The sequence below is a fragment of the Chiloscyllium plagiosum genome, unplaced genomic scaffold (genome assembly GCF_037043375.1).
Source record: "Chiloscyllium plagiosum isolate Xiang-an unplaced genomic scaffold, Cpla_swu_hap1 HiC_scaffold_1, whole genome shotgun sequence".
Classification (NCBI taxonomy): domain Eukaryota; kingdom Metazoa; phylum Chordata; class Chondrichthyes; order Orectolobiformes; family Hemiscylliidae; genus Chiloscyllium; species Chiloscyllium plagiosum.
Window position 1 is genome coordinate 142236123 of NW_028270139.1, and position 20727 is coordinate 142256849.

At 40.0% G+C, this 20727-nt stretch overlaps 1 protein-coding gene and 1 long non-coding RNA gene across 3 annotated transcripts in view; one reads left to right on the plus strand and one right to left on the minus strand.

Moving 5' to 3' along the window:
- The first annotated feature begins 449 nt into the window (after positions 1–449).
- On the plus strand, positions 450–8928 carry LOC148152238 (uncharacterized). Its single transcript, XR_015758431.1, has 2 exons — positions 450–527; positions 7117–8928. It is a non-coding gene; the product is annotated as an uncharacterized LOC148152238 (long non-coding RNA).
- A 3017-nt stretch (positions 8929–11945) lies between these two features.
- rnf103 (ring finger protein 103) overlaps positions 11946–20727 on the minus strand; it is a 70049-nt gene continuing 61267 nt past the window's right edge. For both annotated transcript variants that reach the window (XM_043704400.2, XM_043704145.2), the window contains 3 exons: positions 16729–16850; positions 15061–15175; positions 11946–13833 (listed from right to left, as the gene is read on the minus strand). In XM_043704400.2, the coding sequence (XP_043560335.1) occupies positions 13691–13833; positions 15061–15175; positions 16729–16850 (380 nt within the window). In that variant the 3' untranslated portion in view covers positions 11946–13690. The remainder of the gene's footprint in view (positions 13834–15060; positions 15176–16728; positions 16851–20727) is intronic.

Below are 20727 nucleotides of genomic sequence, written 5' to 3' on the forward strand. Positions count from 1 at the left end.
ATGCATTTTGTTACTTGATTTGCTAAGTGTCCACCACTCTGGAATGCCTGCGTTGAAGGGGCTGATGAAAATGAGGAGGATACTGTTTCGCTGAAGTGGTCTCCTATCTCGCAGACAGTCATCTGGTGTATTTGCACCCTTAAGGAAACTATGATCTGCCTGGAGTTTGTTTGGAGCGTCTAAACAGACAGGACCTAAATGTCCTGTCCGACTACACTTGCAGTGGCAGAGAGGATTCCTCCCTATCTATATCCAGATCTCGTGATGTTGGGAATCTATTCCCTTCATGGGGACAGTCCCAGTTTCAATCTAGACCCATAACTGAAGCTTCTCATCCCTAACCGCACTTTTGTAAGTGTCTTCTGCATTTATTGGTCGTGTTGTATATTGAGTTATTGACAACTTGAACAGTTGCATCAAAGTGGCAGTGGATTTTGTTTCCCCGAGCAGTCAAACACTGCTTCCGGCTTACACAAGAATTTCGACACCTGTCTAACACACATACAAACCATGAGGATAAACTACAGGTACCTGGAATCAACCTCTGCGTATGATAAGGTTGTGTTTCGCTTACAGGCCAGTACCTTGATGGGAACCACATTCCTTAGCTTCTCAGCGGTGGCCCTCCACTTTTAATTACAGGATTTAGGTTCGGCATGAGCACAAAATCTGAGCTAAACACCCCCCCCCCCCCCCCTTCCCCAGTGCAGTACCTGAGGGAACACAGCACTGTCGGAGGTAGTGCCTGCGTATGGAGATGTAAAAGATCCCATTGTAGCTTCATTTCAGTGACACAAAAGTTAGCCCTGGTATCTCGGTCAATATTTATCCACAAAAAAGCCGATTTGTCTGATTGCTCTCTGTGAAAAGTTTAAATGAGTCCAAATTAGCTGCTGTGTTTCCTACATCAGTGGCCATACTTCAAAAGGCAGCTTCAGATGGTCTGGTTTAAAAAAAACATGACAGTACATAAATGCAAGTCTCTCTTCTCTAGAATACAAGGTAAAGGTCATTCAAAATTAAAATGTTAAGGCATTGCATGTACAAAAGGGGAGAGCCAAAACTGCTTCAGCATGACATGGAGAGGAAGCAATGTTAAAGAGAAAATTGCTACAGATAGAGTGACAGAAGGTTTTGAATCAAACCTCTGAATCAAAGGGTTCAGTCATGTCCAGCTCCAGAGACCTGAGGCCAAACATCTCCAGTGACAATGCAGTACTATGTGGACTGAGCGCTGCACTATTGGAGGTGTGTTTCCTTTTAAATGAGATGATTGGGCTGACACATGACCAGTACCATGCAGCCTTTCAAGTGCCAGGCATGACTGAATCCAACATGAAAATCTAACCATTGTCCCTTGACAATCCAACAGCATTACCATTGCTGAATCCTCCACTGTTACATCCCTGGAGTGTTAGAAGAATACCCATGGAGAATATTATTATTTGGATAAAGGTGCAGCACGGAGCAGTTTGGGAGTCCTTGTGCCACAAATCACAAAAGCTAAGCTACAAGTTCAGTTCATAAGAAGGCAAATGGAATGTTGGCCTTTATTGAACATAGAACAGCACAGCACACAAACAGGCTGTTCAGCCCTCCGATGTCTATGCTGAGCATGATGCCATTCTTAATCTATCCCATTTGTCTGCACGTGGTCTAGATCCCTTCTGTCCTCTGCCTGTTCATGTGACTGTCTAAATGCTGTTAAAGTTTGCTAACGTATCTGCTTCTACCACTTTTCCTGGCAGGCATGTTCCAGGCATCTACCACCCTCTGTCATTTCAAACAAAACTTCCCTTTGCACATTTTAGATAAGATTAGATTAGATTCCCAACTGTGGGAAACAGGCCTTCGGCCAACAAGTCATACCGACCATCGAAGAGTAACCCACCCAGACCTATTTTCCCCTAACTAATGCACCTAACACTACGGGCAATTTAGCATGGCCAGTTTCACTGACCTGCACATCTTTGGGTGTGGGAGGAAACCCACGCAGAACAAGGAGAACATGCACACTCCACGCACAGTACCTGAGGCTGGAATCAAACCTGGGACCCTGGTGCTGTGAGGCAGCAGTGCTAACCACTGAGCCACTGTGCTGCCCCTAAATGCAGCAACGCTTAACACACAAGTACAACCTGCGACTCTCTCGAAATGGTAGCGGTGGGATTCGAACTCACGCCTCCCTAGAGACTGGAATCTTAATCCAGCACCTTGGACCGTTCCGGCCACACTATCAGACACACTACTATCTCCTTATACTTTTCCCCTTTCACTTTAATCCTTTCCCCCTCATCTTAAACCAGTACCCTGTTTGACATTTTCATCCTGGAAAAAAAAGACTGATTCTCCACCCTTTCCATTCCTCTCATAATTTTAAATACTTCTTTAGATCACCCTCAGCCTCTAATACTCTAGTGAAAACAATCAAGTGTGTCTCCTTTATAGCTAATACTCACCAACCAAGCAACATCCAGGTAAACCTCTTCTGCACCGTCTCCAAAGCCTGCACATCCTTCCTGTAGTGTGGGGACCAGAACTGCACATGGTGCACCAAATGTGGCTAACTAAAGTTTTATACAGTTGCAACATGGCTTGCCAGCCTTTGTACTCAGTAACCCAAAGAATGAAGGCAAATACACAATATCCACTTGTGTTGCCACTTTATGGACTCGAACCCCAAGCTCTCTCTGTACACCAATACTCTAAGGGTCTAGCAGCATCTGAGGAGAAATCAGAGTTAACATTTCCGGTCCAGTGACCTGAGGAAGGTTCACTAGAGCCAAAATGTTATCTTTGATTTCACTTCACAGATGTGCCAGACTTGCTGTTTTAGTACTTCCATTTAGGTCTTGCCTTAGTTATATATTTCCATCTTGCTTTGACCTTCAAAATGCATCACCTCACACTTGTCCAGAATTAACTCTCATCTGCTATTTCTCCACCCAGCTTTCCTGCTGATCTATATCCTCTGCATTCTTTCATATTCTTCATTGCTATCCACAAATTGATCAATTTTATGTGTTAACTGCAAAAATTACTAATCGATCAGCTGCATCTCCATACATATTACAAATAACCGGGTCCGAGCGCTGATCCCTGTGGAACACCACAGGTCACACACCTCCAGTGAGAAAACTACTGCTCAGATAACACCCTTTCCTATGGCCAAGTCAGTTTGTACCCAATTTGTCAACTCAGCATGGATCCCATGTGGTTTGATTTTTCTGGACCAGCCTATCATGAGAAACTTTTTCAAATGTTTTAGTAATATCCATGTAGACAACACCCATTGCCTATTCTTATCAACCTTCTTTGTCACTTGCTTTAAAAAACACTCAATAGTTTGAGATGAGACTCCCCACAAAAAGCCATGGTGACTATCCCTAATAAATCTATTATTTTCCAAATGCAAGTAAATTCTGTCCCTAACAATCTTCTCCAATAATTTCTCAACCACTGATACAAAGCTCACTGGCCTATAATTGCCTCTTGCCCCTCGTAAACAAAAGAATAACATTAGTTATTCGCCAGTCTTCTGGTACCTTACCTGTGGCTAAATGGAATACGGAGATCTCTGTCAAGTCTCCAGCAATCTCCTCCCTTGTGTCCCTCACTATCCTGTGATAGATCCCATCAGATCCTGGGGACTTAGCCACTTTGAAGGTATTTCAAGACATCTGATATCACCACCTTCTTAATATTGACACATCCTAGAGTTTCACCTTACCCTCCCTAGTCTACCATCATCTATGTTCTTCTCTGTGAAGTACTCCTTAAAGACCTCACCCACTTCCTCTGGCTCCACACACAAATTCCCTCCTTTCTGATGAATGTACCCTTTTCCTAGTTACCCTATTACACCGAATATGTATATGTATACCAAAATTGGAGTCATAGAGATGTACAGCATGGAAACAGACCCTTCGGTCCAACCCGTCCATGCCGACCTGATATCCCAACCCAACCTAGTCCCATTTGCCAGCATCCGGCCCATATCCCTCCAAACCCTTCCTATTCATCTACCCATCCAAATGCGTCTTAAATGTTGCAATTGTACCAGCCTCCACCACATCCTCTGGCAGCTCATTCCATACACGTACCACCCTCTGTGAAAATGTTGCCCCTTAGGTCTCTTTTATATCTTTCCCCTCTCACCCTAAACCTATGCCCTCTAGTTCTGGACTCCCTGACCCCAGGGAAAAGACTTTGTCTATTTATTCTATCTGCGCCCCTCAATTTTGTAAATCTCTATAAGGTCACCCCTCAGTCTCCGACCCTCCAGGGAAAACAGCCCCAGCCTGTTCAGCCTCTCCCTGTAGCTCAGATCCTGCAAACCTGGCAACATCCTTGTAAATCTTTTCTGAACCCTTTCAAGTTTCACAACATCTTTCCGATAGGAAGGAGACCAGAATTGCACGCAATATTCCAACAGTGGCCTAACCAATGTCCTGTACAGCCGCAACATGACCTCCCAACTCCTGTATTCAATACTCTGACCAATAAAGGAAAGCATACCAAACTCCTCCTTCACTATCCTATCTACCTGCAACTCCACTTTCAAGGAACTATGAACCTGCACTCCAAGGTCTCTTTGCTCAGCAGCACTCCCTAGGGCCTTACCATTAAGTGTATAAGTCCTGCTAAGATTTGTTTTCCCAAAATGCAGCACCTTGAATTTATCTGAATTAAACTCCATCTGCCACTTCTCAGCCCATTGGCCCATGTGGTCCAGATCCTGTTGTAATCTGAGGTAACCCTCTTCGCTGTCCACTACACCTCCAATTTTGGTGTCATCTGCAAACTTACTAACTGTACCTCTTATGCTCGCATCCGAATCATTTATGTAAATGACAAAAAGTAGAGGGCCCAGCACCAATCCTTGTGGCACTCCACTGGTCACAGGCCTCCAGTCTGAAAAACAACCCTCCACCACCACCCTCTGTCTTCTACCTTTGAGCCAGTTCTGTATCCAATAATCCAACTTGCCAAGGACATCTCATGGCCTTGCTTTTTAATTCCTCGTGGGATTTCTTTAAGTTCAGTTTCCTAAACCTACATATGCTTCCCTCCTTTTTTGACCAAACTTTCAACATCAAGGGTTCCCGAATGTTGCCTTCCTTCTCTGTCATCCTCACAGGAACAGGTTGGTCTTGAACTTCGATCAACTAGCCTTTAAAAGATTTCCAGCTGTGGATTAACCCTCAAACGGCCACCATTCTAATTTCTCCAGTTCCTGCTTAATACTATTGGAATAAGGGGGTGACCTTATAGAGGTTTACAAAATTGAGGGGCATGGATAGGATAAATAGACAAAGTCTTTTCCCTGGGATTGGGGAATCCAGAACTAGAGAAATAGGTTTAGGGTGAGAGGGGAAAGATATAAAAAGAGACTTGAGGGGCAACTGTTTCACGCAGAAGGTGGTACGTGTATGGAATGAGCTGCCAGAGGATGTGGTGGAGGCTGGTACAAGTGCAATATTTTGAGGCATTTGGATGGATATATGAATAGGAAGGGTTTGGAGGGATATGGGCCAGATGCTGGCAGATGGGACTAGATTGGGTTGGGATATCTGGTCGGCATGGATGCGTTGGACCAAAGGGTCTGTTTCCATGCTGTACATCTCTGACTCCAAGCCTTCTTTCAATTTAGCACTTCCACCTGAAGACCAATCTTAAGTAATTTTAAACTTACAGAATTATGATCACTGTTCCCAAAATGGTCCCCACTGAAACTTTGATCACCTGCCCAGGCTCATTCCCCACTGTGAAGTAGAGTATGGCTCCTTCCCTAGATGGACTATCTGCATATTGTCTCAAGAATCTCTCCTGGATACACCAAAAGCAATGGGACCAATGAAATTAGGTGCTGCTGAAACTACGCAGTGCACTAGTTAAGACCAAACAATTTTGTTTTTTTTTATCCAAGGAAAGATACTCTGGCATTCAAACGCACCAGAGAAGGTTCATTCTGGGTATGGAGAGATTTCCTTACAAGGAGAGGTTGGAGTTGAGAAGAATGAGAGGTGAACTTATTGAAACATACAAGGTTCTTAAGGGGCCTGACAGGTAGATAGTGAGCAGTTGTTTCCCCTTGTGGGAGAGTCTGAAAATGAATGCTCACCCAGTTAGGTCAGAGATGAGAAATGCTTTTGAGAGTAATAAGTCTGTGAACTTCTTTACTGCAGAGGGCTGCTGAGGCTCGGTTATTAAAGATGGACAGATTTTTTAATCAGTAAGGAAATTCAGATTATGAGGAACAGGTAGGAAAATAGTTGTAAATTTAGCCATAATCTCATTAAATGGTGGAGCAGACTCCGTGAACTGAAAGGCCTACTTCTGCTACGTCTTGTGTTCTTATTAGCTAAAAGGTCAAGGGCTGGAGATACTAGGGAGCGCCACTAAGTGTATATTTCCATTCAAGTCACTCACTGTTCTGACTTGGAACTATATCACAATCCCTTTGCTGGACTGGAATCAAACTCCTGGAACTCCTTCCCCCGCAGCATTAAAGGTCTGCCTACATTATGTGGACTACAGTAGTTCAAGAAGGCAGCTAACCATCACCACCTCGAGGACAATGATGGATTGATAATAGTAGTTGCTGGCCCACACAACTATGTCTGCATTCCAGTAAGGAATATAAGAACAAGAGGCCCCTGCTCCCTGGGGTTGTATGTGAAAAACAAAAAGTAGGCAAGTTTTCCTCAACTTCTTTGTCATTATCTATTCTGTGACCAACATCATAATTATCTGGTCTTTTGTCTTAATACTATTTTTAAATAATTAATTAACTCCAAAGTGCCATCCTAAGATCATGAATGTTGCTGTATATAATGCAAGTTTCGTCTTATCAATATAAAACATTTGGGGATATAGCGTAAACTTTGTTGAGATGCTGAACAAGGGAATTTTGTCATCACCTCAATATGTGCTGTTTCTCGCCAAACAAGTGTTGAGCCCGTGATTCCATCCTCTGAGTCACTGGGATCAAAATTTAGCATTTGAATCAAATCTGATTAGTTGGGTCACAAGCTAACAATCTGTCTTTGGGTACTGAAATTAATAACCGTACTAAGAGTTCTATAATACATTTTATGATTTTATTTTGATTAGGTGAAGAATATCATCTACCATGCAGTGAAGGATGCTGTTTCAATGTTGAAAGCTCACGAGTCCAGCCTTCTCAAGAATTCAATCTGAATCCCAGTTGTTTTCCTGGAAAATCTGCACTGTAACGTTAGTGGCATCATCTTAAAGGAACGAATAAGCCCTGTCCATGGAGGGAAAACTGATATTTTTTTCAATGAACTTTGACAGTAAATGGGGAAAGGAACATAACACAGATCTCTACTTCATCTTGTTTTAATTTTGTACCAGTAAGAAATTACAATAGTCTGTACAATTCTGTGTATGTTTATAGCCAGTAAATTTTAGTTCCTCCTTTATCTCTTTTCGTGGTTAATACAAAATCAATTGTATTCTACCTCCCACTATTCAATTTATTCTCCTCTTTCCCAAAGAGAGATTAATGAGATCCAGCTGTCTCAAGAAATGTTTTGAATTAAAATCTGAGTTGCTGCAACATCTGCAGAAACAGCAAATAATGAAGCGAACCCACACACAACGTAGCTTTATAAATTAGTTGAGGATGCCATGGCCAGTGATCCCAGCAATCAGCTGCATCTTATTCCTGTATGTATCCTGTTTTGGAAGTCAAATTTCCATTTTCAACCATTGGACACTGCTAAAAACTAACCAAATCCTTTGTAAATATATCCTCTTTTGCTGCTTCAGTCACAGCTGGATGCTGCTCCTTTCATATCCGGTTAATCTATGATGCACAAATTTCACCACAAGTACTTAGTTTCTGTGTTCTGACACCAACACCCCAGATCTGAATATGCCTTTTTTAATTATTGCTTTACCATGTCTTCTGCTTCCACTTTGTGTAAATATTTATCAATTCTTTTTGAGGTACTTTAGGTGGAAGCCCTTTTCTGATTAAATGTTGCTAAACCATTTGAAAAATCGGATGGGTCTAGTCAGCCAAGAGTTAAAGATATACAGTATTGGGATTGTTTACTTGTGCAGTACATGAGGGATATTCCACACAGTGCTAATTAAATATACATCAATAAAGCAGATCAGCTTACCTTTTGATTTGTGGGGATGCCATTTCACACGTACAAAGCATAGGATTCGCTCATTTTGATGTGACTACTAATTTTTTTTTTGCCAAACTATTCAAAGTTTATCGTGAAATAAGCTCATCTCCTAGATGAGTATTCTAAATGGAGGCAGCACATGTTGCCCTGTATTTGTAATGAATAGGTTCTAATAGTTCTCCCAAAATAATATTGTGCATTACACTATATATAAGCAAATTGCATTGTTGGGGAAATCAGCACTGTATGAAAGAGTTATGTCTATTTTCTCAATTTACCTCATAGTAAATCAAGGGTTCTATTCTTCAGTTTGAAGCTGGTAGTACTGAGTTGTGGTTTTCATCTTGACTTAATTGATTATTAAAAATACTAACTGGAAAGCGATTTTTCTTAGTTTTATATACAACCGATGTACCAACAAGCAAAAGCTTTCAGTTTATCTTGAGCATGGAATTGTGGCTGGAAAGTTGAGGGGATTCTTTGAGCTGCTTTTTAAAAATTTTTAGAATGCTTGACATTTCCTTTGTTCTGTATTATGAATTTTGGATTACTCAGGACCCACACTTGAATGTTTAATGTATCATGTTGATTTGTTTGTTTTGTACATTCTTCTCTTGTAGTTTAAATACCGTGTGACTGAAGTTTGAGATCTGGAAGGTGACGAGTTGATCAGTATAATTGTTTACAGATTGTCTGCAGTGGTACTTGTACACCCTGATAATGTGATTTTTACGCAATATATGGAAATGTTCTTGAAATTCAGTGCAAGCTTGCTTTATTTTGATGACTGAGTTGGTTTCAATGTTTGTATTAAGATCCAACTTCTTAATGTCACTTCTGGCTATCAGTTTACATCCATGAAACACTGATTAATAAGGACCCAGTTGGGTTTGAATTTTACCTGGTAACTACATATTAGCAGTGTAGTGGTAGGGCTTGACCGAGTCGTGTGTTTGATGCAGTGTAAAACTACTGCTATGTGAGTGATTTTTGGTTTCTTTTGAGAGGCTGATCTGGAAACACCAGTATTATAAAGCTCAGCCAGCTTAGTAAATTAAACTCTGACAAATGGATTTCAGTATAATGTGCAGCTATCCACTTGGAAACCAATACAATTATATTATTTCCTTAATAATGAGACTGGAAACTATGGTAAAGCAAAGGGCTTTGGGTGTCCATGCGCACAGGCGACTACTTGTACCTGCGAGCTAGCTATTAGTAATCCAAGAGGTTAGCAATCGTGGGCCTTATTTCAATAGGTTGGAAGTTGTTTCAGCTTTATGGAGTCTCAGTCAAACCCATCTGAGGTCTGTATTCCAGTTTAAAAAAATCCTAAATTCTGTCATTATCCTTTCCCACATGATTTGACGCCTCGCTTGCCTGCTTATACAAAGCCTTCGATCTAATGTTATCCTTTGTCTTCATGTTCCCTATAGCATCCCCACCGTCCAAATCTGTAACCTTCACTAGTCTAACATCCTGAGACAGAGGGTGAATGACATCACAAAGAAAAAGCCTATGGTGAGCCAAATGCTGCTGACAAGACTGATTTAGTGCAAAGCGGAACTTCTATCCTCTGGAATTCTATCAGTTCTGGCAGTGGCAGGGAACGTCTGCAATCCAATCAGAGGCTGTCAAAGATAGCAGGACCTTGTTTCTGGATCTTGTGCTTTAAAGCCTTTTGGACCCTATAATAGAGTTCAATTATTTGTGATCATAAGTACTGTTTTTTTTAGAAAAGCAGAAGCTAGTAATTGTGCTGTGACATTTCTAGTTCTTCCAACCCATTAATCCCTCCCCTTTGCCATGGCTGTTACTTTTTTTCTATTTATTGCACTTTCCATACCGCAGCAGTGACCCTGTTTTAGTGTTGAGGGAGGAGAGGAAAGAATGATCATTTTCACCTCAAATAGAAAGTCATTTGTAAATTCTGTAGGTCTAGTCACTTGCAGAAGAGACATCTATTTAGCATCCATCCTATCCCGTTCTTTAGGATCTTGTATGCTGCTTACATCTTGCTTCACAGAGGGTGGTGTGTGTGTGTATATGGAATGAGCTGCCAGAGGAAGTGGTGGAAGCTGGTACAATTACAACACTTATATACCCCTCCAGGTGTCTAAGACAAATGCTGGCAAATGGGACTGGTTTTATTTAAGAGTCTGTTTCCATACTGTACATCTGATTCACTACAACACATGATTAGGGAAAAAGTGATTGATTGAAATGTTGTTTATTGCAAGTGGAATGGAATATTAGAATAGGGATGTTACTACAATTGCATATGGTATAGTATTGAAGCCACATCTGGAATACTCTATATAGTTCGATCTTTTTACTTGAAGGGATATAATATCTTTAGAAATACAAAGAAGGTTCACTCTATTTGATTCCTTGAATGGAGGTTAGCTTATGAGGAAGGTATGGGCCTGTATTGATGAGTATCCAGCAGAATGAAGTTTTTTGAAGAAGTGAGAGACAATTTCCAACACACAAAGCCATGTTGACTATCTGATAAGTCTGTGTCTTTCCTAATACATGTAAATCCTGTCCCTCAGGATTCCCTCCAACAAACTGCCCACCACCAATGTCAGGCTCACTGGTCTATCGTTCCCTGGCTTTTCCTTACCACTTTTCTGAAATAGTGGCACCATATTAGCCAATCTCCAGTCTTGCAGCATCTCACCTCTGGCTATCTATGATACAAATATCTCAGCAAGGAGCCAGGCCATCACTTCCCAGAGTTCTAGGGTATACCTGATGAGGTGCCAGGGATTTATCCAACTGTGTGTTTTTAAGATGTCCAGCACCACTACCCCGTAATATGGACATTAAGATGACGCTATTTATTTACCCACATTCTATATTCTGCACAGTAAACAAGGATGCAAAATACTCATTTAGTATCTCTTGCGGTTCCACACATATATGCCCTATTCTCTGCTGAGTTACTCTTTTGTCCTTAATGTATTTGTAGAATCCCTTTAGATTCTCCTTAACCCTATTTGCCATCTTGATTTCCCTCAAATATACTTCTGCTTTTATACTCTTCTAGGCGTTCACTCTATCTCTGCTATCAATATCTGATGTATGTTTCCATTTGCTTGACCAAAACCTCCATTTCTTTAGTCATCCAGCATTCCCTACACCTACCAGCTTTGCCCTTCACCCTAACAGGAGTATACTGTCTGGACTCTCACTATCTCATTTTTGAATTTTCAAATGTCCCTATTATTCTTATAGATAGCCTTACAAATTTGTTTCTCAATTTCTTACTGACTATTGGGGGTCTACAGTACAATTCTAATAAGGTGATCATCCCTTCTCAGTTCCACCCAAATTAACATCCCTGGACGTATTTCCAGGAATATCCTTCCTAAGTACTGTGGTAATGTTATCCCTAACCATAAATGCCACTGCCCCTCCTCTTTTGCTCCCCCTTTCTATCTTTCCTATAGCCTCTATACCCTGAAATATTAAGCTGCCAGTCCTGTCCCTTCCTGAGCCATGTCTCTGTAATTGTCAATTCCATGTACCTAACCATCTGCTGTACCTGTTAGCATTTATTTTGATGAAAAAGGCCTGTTTATCAGTCCTACCTTGTTTTCTACTTTGTTCCTGACTGTTAGACTAGTTGGGAAAGAAGCAAGTCACAGACTGGTTTCTTTTCTCACTATCTCCCTGGTGATGTTTGTGCAGTACTCACACATAGATTCTGTCCTGCCTCACGAACAGGCCAGTCAAGTGGTATAACATGTTTTCCATAAACACGACAATAAATTTAAAAGTTGTATAAACACTTTATTAAGTTGTTTGAGGTTTTTTTCATAATACAAAGCTTCAGTAAGCAGTACAGATCCAATGAATCTCAACTATTTTTGGGTAACAATGAACTGAGTCATTGGCATGTTATTTCCTGTACCTCCACCTTAAATGTTTATGGATCAAAATACTGCATTATTTGATGTTAGTATGAGATTGCAATATTATTGGAGGTCCAGTATGACAAACTCTTACCTCAACAATTTTGAATGCATCACTGCAGCCAATCCTGCTTCGGCATTACTTCAACATGAAGAGAGAAAGATTGTGATACAGTTCTATTGAGGATGATGTGTTGGGGACTGCAATAACCAACGATGAAGTTACTACTTAAAATACAGCATACATCCTGAGTCCAGATTCCGGTTCGATTTTGAGTATTGTCACTCAGGAGTGTTTCTATAATCTGCTAAACCAAATGCAAAATCTACAATCCATCCATAAATATGTAACAAAGTAAAAAAGTCAAATTCTCATTAAAGTTGCTCTACTGCGTTGTAGTCCCATTGTGATTCCTACATTATAATAATGACTACTCCAAGTATTTAGTTGATATCTCAACATCAAAGGCTCCATATGCAGTGTTTTACTCCTCCAGCTGAACAAACCACAAATACACTTGTCAGCATCTTGTGATGGGGAGGTTAGTAAAAATACTCTCCACAACCAATGTTCTTTTCAAGCTGCACAACCTTGCAAGGTTCCAAATGTTGGCCCTGTTAATTTAACATATGCCTGCACAAGAAAATTAAAGGCTCCGTGGGGAAGGCAAAAACATTTCACAAGTAGATCGTGTTGCTCAGCAATGAGATTAGTGTTTTACTGGTAGTAGCCCATCTTCCAATTCAAACTTTTGTGGTGGAAAGTCAGATGAAACATTAACTGTTTTTCTCTCCACACAGACTGAGTATATCCAGCATATTGTTTTTAAATTCAGATTTCTGGAATTTTTGCACTACTCAAGACAACAGCTTTAAAGACTACAGCAAACAACTCAAAAAAATTCAAAATCCCTAGACAATTTCACACTTGTGATAAAGGGGGCAACGCAAAATTAGCTGCGTGCAGTTTATAAGAAAACTTGCTTTAAGTAACAGAACACCTGTATGAATGACAATATAAGCAACCAAAGTTACATATCCCCCAAGCAATTATCATTGAATTTTTAACTTTCATTCCAAAGGGTTTATTTTGAATCGCTATGAACTATCCATTTGATACAATTAAGGCCACATGAAGTATCTATACATGTAAAAAAACTAAATTTGGACAGCTAACACTACCCCAAATGAAAAACATGCCTTCACTGTATGTTCTTCACGATGATTATTCAAATTACACAAGCAGGGACCCCAAACTTCATTACATGCCTGGGAAGTACACTTAAAACAGTAAGAAATCAATATTGAAGTACTGAAATCATTACGCTGAATGATAAACTGAGAAAAGTATGTTGACAAGACAATGCTTTAGCAAAGAAGTAACATTCACAAGTGCAATTTTTGTTTTTCTTCAGAAACCTTCCCATCTATACAAATTTAACTGTAGTTACCTTTCATTAAGAAGGAAATGTTTACTCCTATTTGGAAAAACAAAATTACATTGAACAGAAAGTAGAAAGGATATCCATTAAGTGCAACTGAATTATATCACTGGAGTAAATTTGTAAAAGGGGAAACTGTACAATTAAGTTATTTACATATTTAACTCCGTAGGGCAGCCAGTCGTGACTGCATTTCTTCAATATCTTCCTCTGCCTCACCCTCATCGGATGCAGCTGTAGCTCCTTCAAGCTCTGGTTCTGGGAGAGCATCTGTGACTTTGCTGGGAGCTTTCCCAAGAGCACCTGCAAAAACAAATGCATCAAAAGATGAGGACATTAAAGGTAATATCTCCACATTTGTAGATGATACAAAAGCTGGGTGGAGGATGAGCTGTGGGAAGGATGCAGAATCATGATCATCATTAGATACTTAATTCCAGATTTTTTTAAAAATTGAATTCAAATTTCACTATCTGCCATGGCAGGATTCAAACCCAGGTCCCCAGAATGTCACCTGGATCTGTGGATTAACAGTTTAGCAATAATACCACTAGGCCACTGCCTCTCCCAAAGGGGGCAAGCAGTTCAGGATATTACTACATTTCAGAAATCTATATCGAAACCCAATTATAAATCCACTAATTTTTTAAATGCTCACAGGATGTGGATATGTTAGATGGGCTGGCATTTATTACTTACTCCCTCATTACCCTCAAAAGGTGATGGTGAGCTGCCTTCTTGAAATGCTGCATCCCAAATTGGTGCAAGTGAACCTACATTGTGTTAGGGAGGAAGTTCCTGAATTTTAACCCAGCAAAACGAAGGAATGTCCATGTTTTAAAGTCAGGATGCTGTGTAGTTTGGACAGGAGTGTGCAGGTGGTTGTGTTCCCATGCACCTGCTATCCTTGTTCTTCTAGATGTTGGAGGCTGTACTTTAGAAGACGCAGTCTAAGGAGCTCAATGAGGAGCTACAGTGTCGAGACTCTGATGCTGGAAAAGCACAACAGGTCAGGCAGCATCTGAGGAGCAGGAGAACCGACGTTTCAGGAATGGTGCTTGTGGGTTAGGGGAGTGCTGAGAGATAAATGGGAGGGGAGGCTGGGCTGGGGAGAAGGTAGCTGAGAATGCAATAGGTAAGTTTAGATGGGTGTCAATGTAACTGGCTGCTTTGACATGGATGTCAGCTCAACAGCCTATTGACAATCAGCAAGTCCAAAATTAGGCAACTCAGAGTTAGATTTTCTTTAACTTTGAACCTTAATATATTAAGTATATTCTTAACTAAATTTTACTTGGAAGCTCCATTTCGCTTGCTAACCTGTCCCCTAAAACCTCCTCCCTCCCATTAAAGGGCAATTACATACTGGCAATAGTGGAGAGAAGGAGACTGAAAAACAATTATTTTACCTCCCAAATCTTGTCCCAAAAATTTACTAGCAGAGATTTGATTTCTGAGAATGATACTGGTAAAAGTTCCTTGAGAGATTCAGTATCACAAAAATGTTTAAAGATAGTGGCCTTAGTTTACCTGCAGTAACCTCAAAAAGTATCTTGTCAATTTCCATCTCTGCTGCTTCTTCCATTTCTTCCTCATCTTCCATGCTTTCAAAAGTATCCTCTAACATCTCCTCAATAATCCCTGCCTGGTGAATACAAGACAGTGCAGAATGCAAAGCAACAGTTGATTATAATTATGGATATGAACACATTAGAGATTTACAAGCATCTAGGAATGAGAAGCTTCATAGTGAGTTTTGAGAAGATTTGTAGCTCAGGTTGAGGTTCTGGATGTAGATTTGCTCGCTGAGCTGGAAGGTTCATTTCCAGATGGTTCGTCACCCTATTAGGTAACATCTTCAGTGGTAACGCTTCGCCCGGAGGCCCACCGAAGATGTCACCTAGCATTGTGACAAAATGTCTGGAAATGAACCTTCCAGCTCAGCGAGCAAAACCTACATCCACAAAAACTTCATTTACAAGACAGATAGATAAGTTGGAGCTTTCCTCCTTAGACAGGAGAAGGCTAAGAGGAGATTTGACAGAACTTTTCAGATCCATGAGCTAGACAGCAGCACTCACTAATTTCCATTCTGTGTGGGCCTATGAGACCCTTCCAGAACTGTAAGTCAATGCCACGATCGGTGATAAGCTGCACAACGTAGAGGGAACATTATTAGACACCGTAGATAGGGAGAAACTGCTCTCACTTGTAAAAGAATCATGAACAAGTGGACATAGTTTTAAAATGACTTGCAAATGAAGCAACTGTGAAGTGAAAACACTTTCACATAGGAACTTGTTAGAGTCTGGAATGCATTGCCTGAAAGTGTGATGGGGGCAGGTTCAATCAAGGATTTCAAAAGAGCATTTGATGATTGTTTATATTCAAATAATTTGCAGAGGTATGGAGAAAATGTACTAAGTCATAATGCTCATTTGGAGAGCAGGTGAAGGCCCAATTGGCATTTTCTGTGCTGTAACAATTCTGTGATTATTGATAATGCTATTAATATCATTGCCTTGACAGAAATATAAATTATTTGACTAATCTATTATCTATTGACTAAAAAAGCAGTAAGTACAAGAAACTCTCTCATTGCATTGTTCATAAAAGCACCTAAAACTGAAATATCTCTCCAAAGATTCTGTCTGACTAATCTGTTCAGTGTTTATATTTTACATTCTGGTTCAGGTTTCCAGCAGTTTTTTTTTGAAGTTTTTTTGGCTTGGGAAGTTGATTCACCAAGCAGCTGTGATAAGCCAGCTTTCATCTGCATTCCTTGTTGAACTGGCTGATCATGGGTAGAACAAGATGACACTATATTCAGCCTCAGCAATTATGGATGTATTCTCTAATCTAATACACTACACCTGCTGCTCATGAAAATATCATTATGAGAGACATACATTGAAACAATCCAGCCCAGCATGAACTTGTGCAGCCAGTTAGGTCACAGGTTTGATTTCAATAAGTGAAACTATAGGAAAAAATCTCACTTTCCACAACTCTCAAACAGAAACCGATGATCATGATCTTCTGATTCCCAGTGGAATTCCATGTAATTACAGGGTTGGTCCTGATAAATATTCTAAATGGATGGGCTGTATATTTACAACAATAACAACAGCATATACAATACAGGTTCAAACTAAAATGTAACTGTTCTATAGAACTAGGGCCTGGGTTTTGTCTCACCTTCATCATTTCTTTGGACAGATCTCTCATGGTGGCTTGAATTTCAGGGATTTTTACTAAACTCTGCATGGCTTTCATCACCTCTGTGCTCTTCTCTAAGGAACCAGTGACTTTCGCTACAGCTGTGAAGAAAGGACAAGGATAAGAAAATGCTCATCTTCAGTTAACAATCTATAGCAATTTTATGACCATTTCATGATGACTTAAAAAACAATCAGGGCTCCAACATTTTGAATAGAAAATCTCCAAAAATAGTAATTAGTGTAATACTTACCTATAAATGATCAAAATGAACAAGAGGTCCAAGCATGTTGAAGCTCTTAAATTTAACAGCAAAAGAGTCCAGAATGTGTTTGGAAAACTTGGCTAAGCTCATTTCAGTCAAGACATTTTTAATGATCTTGTAATGTGGGAAGTGGATTGGTGATGCCTGTCATACTTAGCAAGGGGCATAAGGGTGGACCTGTTAATGAATCTGGGCATGCAAGACAAAACTGGGAGAAAGTGAAGACTGTAAAAGAGCAGAGACAAAATATGAAGCACTGTTGCTGATGCTGTAATTTTGTTACCAGTCATTAAATAGGCTCTATTTTATATAGATAATTGAGAGTGCAGTTTCCAACTGTTATGTGGGTCACCTTACACCATAAAACATATTTTTGCATTTTATATGTGTTGTTACCGTGCAGATTTGATGCACCTTTTTAGGGGAATAAAATATAATTTACATATTGCATCTTATCATTAGAGCTGTAGACAGCAAATATGAAATGATGCGTAGTCCTTCCCCATACTACTCTCTAGTCATTTACATTTGAGGATTCCGACAGCAGGATATCTTTGCTAATGTGTTTTTTAACATTAAAATGCATTTGCTCTGGTTATATATTTTTGAAAACTAAAATTTAAGTAGTAACAGTGACATTCGGATTTAATCACAATTAACTGATGAGATTATTATTCTCAAAACGTATTTGAATAGGTACTCTCTTCTTCACACTGGCACTGCCCCCTTCCCATGTCAAGTTCGAGAAATGTCTTCTTCTAGTTGAAAGGGTAACTATCTCCTCTATTGTCTCATTCAGAGTCACTACTTAAAGACTATAGGTCACAGGAGAAGAATTAGATCATTCTGCCCATCATGTTTACTCCACCATTCATTGAACATAGAACATTACAGCACAGTACAGGCCCCTCGGCCCTCGATATTGCACTGACCTGTGAAACCAATCTGAAGCCCATCCAACCTACACTATTCCATATCATCCACATCCTTAAAGTTGGCAAATCTATTACTGTCGCAGGCAGGGTGTTCCATACGCTTACTACTCCCTGAGTAAAGAACCTACCTCTAACACCTGTCCTATATCGATCACCCTTCAATTTCAAGCTATGTCCCCTCGTGTTAGCCATCACCATCAGAGGAAAAAGGCTCTCACTGTCCACCCTTTCTAATCGTCTGATCATCTGGTATGTCTCTATTAAGTCACCTCTCAACCTTCTCTCTAAAGAAAACAGCCTCAAATTCCTCAGTCTTTCCTCATAAGACCTTCTCTCCATACCAGGCAACATCCTAGTAAATCTCCTCTGCACTCTTTCCAATGCTTCCATAATCCTCCTATAATGCGGCACCAGATATCAATGTGATATCATTGATACTCTTGGTTTAACAACAGATTCTAAATAATATTATGCTTCTGACAAAGAGTGGGTGGGAATAGCTCATCTATTGTGAAACCATTTGTCAAGTATGCCTCTCCAAAGCAAAACATCATACCTCAGATATATACTGCTGTCAGGATAAATAGGTAGATCACCAGGGAGTAGAGAATGTGTAGGTGATTAGAATATAATAGATAACAGTTGCTTAAAAACAAAGTTATATTAAAGCTTTTTTTTAAAAAAAAAAATCTGATAAAACATTCTTCTGGGGTATATTTGAAACCATTCTGGTGGCACACATGTCGGTAGCAATTCTAAATCACTTATTCTACGTATATGGGCAGTTAGAGAATGTTACATTTCTGCTTACGGTATTTTAGTATTTTGATTTATTCATTTAAACTCTGAAGAAGTTATTTTCCTTGGAAAATTCACTATCAGATAACATATTTGAGAGTTTGAGCACCACCCCCACTATTTAGTACACAATGCTGTTAAAGCCTTAGGACAAAAATACATTGCCTGCATTCATGAATTATCATTTCTTTTAACAAACCATAGATGTAACAGCATCATCTACTTTATATAAAAATCCAGCAATTATGAGAAGATGAATCTCCAATCAAGATAAAAGCGACATAAACTTGCCCCTCTACTTAAATGATTTGAAATGAACATACTCTTTACTATAATTCTAGTGCTTTTAAGAGTTCAAAAAACACAAACTTAAGTCAAGGCTATCTTTAATATTTTCATTACATTTCAAAATAAAGGTCATTTGATATTTCATTACTATTTCCTTATAACTTTGGAATGCTTAGAGACCCTTATTTGAAACCAGGGCCAAAATTATAAGCAGCAAATGAAATTTTAAATTATTATTTCTAAACTGCTCAAGCATATATGGTTTTTCAATGAAAAGCTATGTTGGAAGTATTAAAAATAAAGTATTTTGGGGGAAATGTATTAACCAATGTTCAATCCAGCTTGGTTGGAATGGGAAGTGAGTTTTACAGTCAGAATTTGACAGCATGGAAAGAGACCCTTTGACTCACTGTGCTTGAGTTTGTAATCAAGTAGCCATTTACCCTTTTCCTATTTTATAGCACTTGGCCATAGCCTTGTATGCTATTAGGCTTCATGTGATTATACTTCTTAAACTTGTGATGGTTCCTGCCTCTAACAGCCTTTAAAAGCAGATAGTTTCAGATACTCACTGATGCAAACATTCTTCCTTAAAGTCTCTCTAAACCTCCTCACCTTTACCATAAATCCTCCTCCCACAGTCCGAAGATGTGCAGATTAGGTGGATTAGTCATGCTAAATTGCTACACGGTGTCCAGGGATGTGCAGGTTAGGTAGATTAACCATGGTAAATTGCTACACGGTGTCCAGGGATGTGCAGGTTAGGTAGATTAACCATGGTAAATTGCTACACGGTGTCCAGGGATGTGCAGGTTAGGTAGATTAACCATGGTAAATTGCTACACTGTGTCCAGGGATGTGCAGGTTAGGTAGATTAACCATGGTAAATGCAGGGTTACGGAGATAGCATAGGTGTTTGGGTCTGGGAGGAATGTTCTTTGGGAGGTCCGTGCAGACTCTATGGGTCAAATGGCCTCTTTCTGCATTGTAGTGATTCGGTAATTCTATTAGTGATTGTGCACCACAGACCAACACCAGCACCTCCACAACATCTCTTGAAGGAAGTCTTTTTTTAGATTAGATTCCCTACAGTGTGGAAACAGGCCTTTCGACCCAACAAGTCTACACCAACCCTCCGAAGAGTAACCCACCCAGACCCATTCCCCTCGGACTAATGCACCTAACAATATGGGCAATTTAGCACGGCCAATCCACCTGACCTGCACATCTTTGGATTGTGGGAGGAAACTGGATAATCCAGAGGAAACCCACACAGACACGGGGAGAATGTGTGTGTGGAGTTTGCACAGTCGCCCAAGGCTGGAATCGAACCTGCGACCCTGGTGCTTTGAGGCTGCATTGCTAACTACTGAGCCATCCCTAAGGAGTCTTTTCAAAAACAAAGTACAGGGCCAACATCTTCATGTCCTATCGCATTAAAATCTGCTTTTCCTCAATTCAAAACATTTATATCTGGTCTACCTTTGACCTTTTCCATGACTATCTTAGTTCTTATTGATTTATGATCACGATCACCGAAATGCTCTCCCATAGATACCACCCTCTAAAGTTTTCACAGTTACCCATCCCAGTTAATTCTGGCGAAGTTGAAATCCCCTATAACCTTTTTACTTTTACACATCTCTGAAATGTGCCTACATTTCTGTCCTTTTACTTCCTGACTGTTTGGGA